Source organism: Athene cunicularia, assembly GCF_003259725.1.
Source record: "Athene cunicularia isolate RWA chromosome 17 unlocalized genomic scaffold, athCun1 chr17_part1, whole genome shotgun sequence".
In the NCBI taxonomy this organism is placed as follows: Eukaryota; Metazoa; Chordata; class Aves; order Strigiformes; family Strigidae; genus Athene; species Athene cunicularia.
Window position 1 is genome coordinate 3,901,797 of NW_020799122.1, and position 8,821 is coordinate 3,910,617.

The 8,821-nt window shown below is 54.1% G+C and overlaps 1 protein-coding gene across 2 annotated transcripts in view; it reads right to left on the bottom strand.

The window, feature by feature from the left end:
- RXRA (retinoid X receptor alpha) overlaps window positions 1-8,821 on the bottom strand; it is a 66,508-nt gene that overhangs the window by 27,051 nt on the left and 30,636 nt on the right. For both annotated transcript variants that reach the window (XM_026860581.1, XM_026860580.1), the window contains exons 3-4: window positions 6,915-7,062; window positions 5,784-5,963 (exon numbers count right to left, since the gene is read on the bottom strand). In XM_026860581.1, the coding sequence (XP_026716382.1) occupies window positions 5,784-5,963; window positions 6,915-7,062 (328 nt within the window). The remainder of the gene's footprint in view (window positions 1-5,783; window positions 5,964-6,914; window positions 7,063-8,821) is intronic.

Genomic DNA, 8,821 nt, shown 5'->3' on the forward strand with positions numbered 1-8,821 from the left:
ACCATCATCCCTTTTGCTCCTTGCCATTCCCTGGCATATGCAGGGACCCACAAAACAAGCAGGGATGATGATGCTTTCCGGACTGCTCCAACCTGGACACGTTTTGGGGACATGCCCCTGCCCAGGACACACCACCCTCCTCCGGGAGAGCCCAGAGGCTCTGCTGGCCTCTGAGACCCAAACCTGCTCAGTCTTCTCTAAGCCTACAAGTGGGTGGCTGCTTTATTTATGAAGTGCTGGGTGGAGGGTTATTGGGGATTTCCGTTTCACTAGCGATGGAATTTATTGGGCTCTGCTACCTTTTTATGAAGCTACATCGGAGCCGTGTATCATCAGCATCTTGAAGCGCTTATGCCTGAGGTACCTGTTTATATCGAAAATGCCATGATAGCTGAGGAAACTAATTCAGACAGTGTTTCTTCTGCTTTGCTTTTGTGCTCCTCCATTTTTCAAACATGCAGCTTTCTACTACTTTAAGCAGCCTCAAAAGCTGACCTACCAGAAATAAACGGTGGTGTTTTCTCTGACATTTTTAATACTACTTTTTTTTTTCAGATAGGCAAAATACCGCTGTGATGATTTAAAAAAAAAAAAAAAAATTAACTTCAGAGTGTTAAAAAGCGGATTAAAACCTTTGCATGCAGTCAGTCCACATGGGGAACAGATCTGGAAAACAACAGAAAAAAAATCGCTAGCTCACTTCACTCTCAAAAGCCGGACTGCAAAGCACAAGCAACAGCAACATTGCTAAAACGATGAGAGAAAATCATAAACCAAACTCTCGTTCTCAACCTAAGAGTATCCTTAAAAACAAAAAACAAACCCAACATCATTTAACCAGCTGGTTTAAAGAGCAGCACTTTAAAAGGATATAAGAAACAAGCTCATTAAGCTGAAAGACATTTTCCATTCCAAAATTATTACTAAAAATAACTGTGCTCTTGAACTCTGCCCCTTCACTAGGATATGGCTACTTGCCTGCTTTTACATTGACTTGGACCTGAATTCCTGCTCCTTCTCCCCAGACTCCCCTTGCTCCTTTTGGTCCCGAGAGATGCTCCGGGAGCCGGGATGGCTCCAGCTCTGGGGGTGCAGGGGGGACACACAGCCACGTCAGGAGGGTCAGGCACAGCTCGGTGACTGCTGCGTTAGTGCAGGAGCTGAGCTTCAGGTCACTCCGGGTTAAAAAAGGGGGAAACTTTGGGCCCTCTGAGCTAAGTGATGCATCTGAGCAGCTCCCTGGAGACACGCAGAGGTCTCTGAGCTGCAGACTAGAGTCGGTCCCTGCGATGCTCCAAGTCAAACCCCTCCCAAGTTAAATCCCTCAGCTCAACGCCAGCGCCAAGCAAGAGGGGAAAAGCCAACGCACAAACACAAGGGAAGAGGAAGAATTATCTCAGGCTGTGAAGTTTAATGAAGTCTTAAAGTCAGAGATCAGGCATGCAACCGGACAGAAGGTATCCTGGATCCTCAGAGCAGGACTCTGGATCATGTCACGGCAGCTGACGGAGACAAGCTGCAGCTGCGCCGTACCCAGGCCACCGCCGTGCCGGTATCTGCGCCTGGATTTAGGAACGATCTTGGGGGGTCAGTTATGCAGCCTGAGCCGTAGCCGCTGGGGGAGGACAGCCTTCTGGTCTCCAGATGGGCTACGATCTTCCCAGCGGAGATGCATCTACATCCATTTTACCAAGTCAGCACCAAACGCCGCTGTTAGCGCTCCGCAGCGCGCTCGGGCTGCAGGCTTCAGCTTGGCAAGTGGTAGCCCTGTTAACAAACTGGGTAGCCCAGCAGGTCCTACGGAGACAGTCTGGCTCACCCGAGGAACCGCTCATGTCCGGAGGCAGCGCTGGGGGAAAGAGAAGCAGGAGACGGAGCGGGGCCGGGCTGCGCCGGTTCCCAACGTCTGCTCCCTGTGAGCCGTCCAAGAGCGGCCGGCGGGAGCATGAGAAAGGGCTCCTCGCTGGTATTTCCTGCTCGCTGTGCGAGCCGGCGGCGTTGCCAGCAATGGTGGGGCCGGGACCTCGTCGTACAAGATAGCAGCACACTGCAAGGCCAGGCCATGGAGTTTGTCGTCTCTGATGACCCCCTTCACCTCTGGAGTTAACCCCAGCTAACGGCACCGCATGCAAGACGCCTTTATCCCAAGAGCCTCGGTGTTTACTCCCACCTCTTCACAAGACCTCTGCTTCCCTCACTCAAAGGCAGTTTCCACTTTTTTCCCTTTAAAATGTAAGGCTGCTGATACACAGACACCTTAGACTCTAATGAGTAACAGATCAAGCAGAGAGTTATGCTTCTGGATGCAAACAGCCACCCCCACAATAATAATCCCTGCATTAGTCAAGATCCCTGATGGTAATCTTAATTTTGTTGACTATCCGGTATTTAGTGGGAGACAGAGTACAAGAACCAAAGCCTCACACAGCTGGCAGTAATTCATAGGGGAAAAATGTTCCCAGTTGCTTATTTATTATAGCCGCAATACCTCAGAGTCCATGAGGCTCATTCACCATGAACACAGCGTCAGGATCTATCTTAAATGTTTTTCACAGGGAACAGCAAGCAGAGATGCGCGCACCAGAAGGAATCTTCCGCTTCTGCAGGCTCTCACCCCTTTAAGCCAAGCCTCGCAGCCCTGAAGCAATGCCCCAGCCTTCCAGCAGTAGCCCACGGCCACCCCTTGCCACCCTGCTCCATCTGCTGTGGGCAGGCTCCTTCCCGGAGCACGTGGTCAGGGTCCATCCTGCCGGGTCCGCTCTGGGCACGTTCACCCGGAGACCCCCCAGGTGTGGGGATCAAACCCTTCCAGAGCTCCATCAGCTGTCCCAGGGGTCGCCTTGATTTTGCTCCTTTAAGCCAACGTCTAAGAGACGCTTTCCTTTTACCTTTCCGGCAGAGGATTTTTGGGTACAAACATGTCCCTCACCCTTCTTCTTCCCAGCACCACTGCAGGTTGCAGCACTTCTCACCACCTTGCAGGATGCCTTTAACACTTATTCGCTCACCTGAGCTATAGTACTTCATTTAGAGGGTTTTACTGTACTTTCATGACATACAAATACCTTTGGGCTACAGGAGAGATACTTCCCCAGCAGGAATCTGCTATGCCTTTATGTAGCTGTAAATTAGGTCTCCAGAGCAAGATATTTTTTAGGGAAATGAGGCCCATTACCCCAGCTCTGTTACTTAAAATATGCAAAAGTTTACACCAGAGGATAAAAAGCTGGCTATGTTGTGAGTATTTAGGCAAAAGGATTGAGGAATGCAGGATTTAGCCCAAAACTGTTCCCTAAATCAGAGATGATGGGGAGGCAGCAGGACTGGTTTAAGGACTCCTGGCTGGCAAAGTGCATGGGCAGCAGCGAGCTGGGAGGGATGCAACGGGGAGGAGACCCTTTTTTGACAAATCTGGTAGACATCCCATGTGAAACTCAAGAGCTGCTCAGAACCAAAGCTCAGCGAGGCCTAACTTCAGACTTTCAGGTCTAGAACAACACTAGGACACCTCCAAACCTGACAGGAGACACCGTGAATTTTTAGATTTATAACAAGCGAGCTTTATCTGGGGACAGGGGGAGTTACTCCAGCCTTCCCTATGTGGGGATTACACCCTAAACACCCACTGACTGCCAAAGCACGGGCTTTCTGCCCTTCTCTGAAGCTGTCCTCATGCAGCGCCGGCATGGGAAGATCAGCCAGCGCCGCCTGAATGCAATTCTAGAGTTACGAAGATCCCATCTGTCACACTTTTAAATAACTGGCTGATCGTTATGAATTCATTTGGTATTCATTGTGATAATGTTAATCAAGATGAATTAATAGAGTCCTCATACTGTACGCACTCCCTGGGGAATTCCACCACCATTTAGAAATTAATTAATGGACCTATAATTTTAGTGATGCTGCCCATGCAATCACCGCTAACGGTAGGCATGAGGCAGGTACCCGAGCACAGGATGTCAGTGCAGGCTGTGGAGTTAAAGCATCACTGCTGGTGTTCCCTTCCCTACAGACGCTGGCTGAGATGTTCTAGGGGTCTGAAAGGAAAGAGGGGCTCCAGCTGCTGCTGCGAGGTGGTGGAGGCAAAGCCAGGGTAACGGTATGCTCCACACCTATCCACACCTGCATCCCTCCCTGGAGAAGCAAGTGCTGCTGCTGAACACGCAGGAGACTTCTTGGCTTTTTTTTTTAGTCACCCGAGTTCTCCCATAGCTGGAGATCAGACCTTCCTCCTCCTGCCACACATCTCCCGTGGGATCCAGGACATTCCCCAGCTCTGCCCATCACGCCAGGGCAACGCCCGCCCCCCGCACACAAAGCACCGCGCCTGCCCTGTGCCACTCATCTTCAGAGGCATTTTCTGAACGTCTCCATTTAAGACGAGAGGTCTGGTGGGTCAGAAAGCTTTGTTTCCAAGCACTGAAGGGTTAAGCTGTGCAGGGCCAAGGAGGTCCTCTGGGTGTCTTCACCTCTCAGCCCGCTGCCATCCCCCCCACACCTGGAGCAGAGGCAGCTTTGACACTGAAGGCTCCACGTGTCGTGGTTCCTTGGGTAACCCCGTAAATCGAGCGTGGCAGGGGCTGCTCAACGCTGGGTGCAGCTCCGTGAGCACTCCAGACAAGACTAAGTGCTCTTCAAACAGACCCGGGTTGGAGCGCTGCTCGCGGAGCGACTCGGCGGAGGGCCGGGTTTATCGGCGGGTCAGGGAGGCGAGAGTGGAGCAGAAGATGTAAGGGGAGAAGGCAGCGGAGAACTGAGCAGCACCACGGGGTCATTTTCACGTCACGTCTGGTAAAAGCCTGTTTTGCCAGCAGTTTAAAACAGACCCAGTCAGCATTTAAAAGAGGCACTGCCGGGGAGTTTTACATCCTAAATTTAAATTCCAGTAAGGGGAGTGATATCTTTTATGAGACTGAATTTCTTCTTTCCAATGAGAAAAAAAAAAAAAATCAACTATTGTGACTGCTAGGGAATGCTACTGAGTTAGAGCAGCCGGTGCTCGGTGCTGGTGCCTGCGCAGCAGACTCTGACAAGAAGGATGATAATTCACCGGGTTTCCCTGCCCCTCCTGAGCGAGGTGTGCACTACAAACAGCATGCAGCTGGGACACACGTGGGAGCCTCTCACCGCCCTGGCAGCGCGGCGATTAGTAACCAGCGAATTAACCACGATCTTTATCTTGCCAGTGTCCCCTCATCAGCTCCAGTTCTCCAGGATGCGACAATCCCGTGTTGCACGGAGAAAGAAGGGCCAGGCCAGGAGGCGGCATTTGTCACCCGAAATGCCCTCAGCCCCCACAGCTTCCGCATTTCTTGCTTGATGGGGCTCTGCGGGGAAAGGGAAGAGCTCCGTGTATTTGCCATCGCTGCTCCCAACACGAGGCAGCTGGTGCAAAATGGGGAGTGCAAGTTCCAGGACAGCAAGGGACCTCGTGAGCACTGTCTGCTTTCACTGCGCCCCCCCCTCCCCGGTGCTGTGCTCGCTGCCGCTGGGCACTGGCTCATTCACTAACATGCAGCCATCCATCACCCGGGTACCCCTCTGAGACTTAGCGCTGTTTTGGAGCCCATTAGAGGCCGTGGCTGTGGCACAAAAGCAAAATATAACTGAGACACGTATATTTTTGGCACTCGGGTGCAGGCAGCCCTTGGCGAGGCTCGTGCTGGCTCTGGTGCCCATGGTGCTGCCACGCTGCTGACAGGCAGGAACGCGCTGGAGCCTCCCAACGAAGGAAAGGGACCTGCAACACCCATGGGTGCTCCGGCCAGGCTCTGCCTTACCTTCTCGCTTCATCCCCATGGCCAGACACTTCTGGTAGCGGCAGTACTGGCAGCGGTTGCGCTGGCGCTTGTCGATCAAGCAGTCCTTGTTGTCGCGGCACGTGTAGGTGAGGTCTTTCCGCACCGTGCGCTTGAAGAAGCCTTTGCAGCCCTCGCAGCTGTAAACCCCGTAATGTTTACCTGTGGGGGGGATGCGACTCGGGTTAGAGGGACTCGGAGTGTCTTGGGTGCCCCCAGCACAGTCCCTTTGCTCTCCCTCACCGCAAAGACCATCGGGCCTCTCCCAGCCGTGGGGGGGGAAGCTGCGGTTTCTCATTCTGGGAGCAGGAGCTAAAGAGCAGCGGCTTCGTCTTGACTTGACTCCTCTAAAATCAGGATGCCCTCCATGGCATGACAACCCGCCTTACACCCAGGAAAAGCCCTTGCCATTTCTTAGCCATACATCAGGGACAAGGCAGCACAGTGGTGAAATGGGGAGGGGGGGACCCTGAGCCCCCCACAACCCATCAGACTCCCCGCATCAGACTCAGAGCCCAGCCTGCTCTGCCCCATATGCCCACCCTCTTCTTCCAGCCCTGGAGCCCAACAGGCGCAGGAGGTGTCCCCAAGGACAAACTAGCCGACCAGAAGACTTCGGGAGCTGAAAGCTTTTAAACCCAGCATCAGAGTGAAGGGAATTACCACATCTTTATCTCCCAGGAGCGGCGGCGAGACTCCGCGTGAAGCACATCTTTTTATCTGGCACTACGTGACAATACCACTGAGGATCAAAGATGGACAGAGGGAGGGACGCTTACTCTTGCCTTGTCTTCAGAGGGGCTGTGCTGCTCAGGGCCGAGGATGTAACACCGCTGCTGAGCAAAGACCCGGGGTCTCCTGGCTCAGCTCAGAGCCCGCCCCAGACCAGGCAGGCTGGGCGAGGCTGCTCAATAAGGGATTTTTCATGCCCTTCTCTGAGGGCATGGGCAGCTCCTCTCCCAATGGCAAGTCCCCCCCTGCAGTGGCTGTGCTGCAGGGAGCAGGGGAGCCACGCAAACCCTCACCACGCTCTCCAGGGCATCCGCACGTGAGCACAGCCCCAGCACACTGCTGGGAGCACCCCTGCCCTCCCGGGGCAGGCACCAGTCTTACCTGAAGATCTGTCCCCGCAGATGGCACATATGTGCTTGGTGAAGGAGGCCATCGTTCCTGAGGGATGTGCTGGCACTTTGAGGACTCCATTGAGCCCCAGGGGTGGCTTAATGTCTTCTGAGCTAACTGAGTTCATGGGCGAGTTGAGCTGTTGAGACAAAAGGACAATGCTCAGCGGGGAGCCGAGGCCGCACAGATGCACTCAGACACAGGGCAGGAGCGACAAGTTGGGGCTGAGCTTCCACTTAAAACACCCACCCACAAAGCTGAACCAGGAGGAGGATTTGGACACATGAGTCCAGAGACCAAAGGCACAGTTGCTCATCTGCTGCCTTGGTGTGAAAGCTGGTGTGGCTCTGAGCTGGCAGCAGGATACTCCCGGGTCTCACTGTCGGCACCAGGGGAGAAGGAGCAGGGATGTGGCCAGTCCCCTGTGCACGGCCAGGAGCCACGCAGGGCTGACACCCCATGAAGGATGCTCCTCCATGATTTAAGGGGAAAGCGAGTTCCTCCTGCACTGCCAGACCCCTGCCCATGGCACAGCCCCCACGGCAGCTTCAGGCCGCCTCGGGATGAAGGGAGGGAAGGTGATTTTCAGTGATGATTTGCAGGATTGCTGCTGGCTGGGAGCGAGTGCTTGCATGGATGATGAAGGCCAGGACACTCATGCTTTAGTTCTGCAATTTATAGACATCCTTTTAGCATTATCTTTCCAAAGAAAAGCTTCACAGTGAATAAATAGATCCCAGATGCAATGGGGACTGGCTTTCCAGAGCTGGCTTGGGTGGGACACTTCTCTGAAACTCCCAGTCTTCCGGCAGCCTGTCCACACCCACCTCCTTCCCTCCTCGGTGAGCTCGGTCCCCAACAATCAGCTAAGAAAGAAGAGAATTAGGTGGAAGCTGGGTGCTGGCATGGCCCGGCCAGCTCTGGTACTGAGTGAAGGATTCCTGAGTTGATTCCCACATTTCTCTGTGTAGCAAGGCAGGGCTGTTATTCCCCGGTGTACAGAGAGAAACTGAGGCATGGACACGCAGGACAGACCCATCTTAATAAGAGAGACAAGCTCACAGCAATCCCGACCCAGTGCAGGGCAGGGTCAGGGAGGTCTCGGTGTGGACAGGGGCGCCAGGCTCAGTCAGCTCGGGATGCAGCATCAACCAGGACGGCTGTGGCTGCCCTCCTGGGGACCAGCCTGCCAGGGACTGTCACAAGAGCCTCCGTCCCTGCCAACTTCTAAATCCAGGTTGAATACGCAGGATTTGTGCTTTGTTTTGTTGTGTTTCTCTGCCCTAATAGAGATACTCAGCAATTGCACTTGTCACAAATTAATTCAGGGAAGTCCCAGGGCTTGTGATCTGTCAATTAGAGCAGCGCAGCCGTTCCTCCGGCTTTAAAGCCTCCAGACTGGTGGGGAATATTTGGCAGGCAGATGACTAACAACCACAGAACAGAGCAAGGTAAACCCACCCTGGAGAAATGCGATGGATCTGCCTCCCTCTCCCGCCCTGCCTGTGCCAGCTGATGAATCAGAGGCTGCCGGGACCCGATGCCACTGAGATACAGGCCCGGGGGCTTGAGCTGCTGGTTGGTTACACTGCGATGGGGCCGAGAGGGAAGGGGCGAGTGGGTTCCCAAGGAGAAGCATCTCTCTTTGGGATCTGTGGGTCCCCAGGCACAGAGCCCCCAGGCACATCCCTCCGTGGCTCTGGGATCACCAGCTCCAGCAATTGCCCCCAGTGCACTTCCCGGGAAACTGAGCCATTTCCCAGGTGCAGCCAGTGGCTGCGGCTCGTGACGCCGCCACACGGGAGCAAGGGCAGAGGCCACGGGCCACCTGCTGAAGATAAGCCCTTCGCTACCACTTCTCCCAGCCCCAGCAGCCCCCCAGGAGCAGCTGGGGGGGG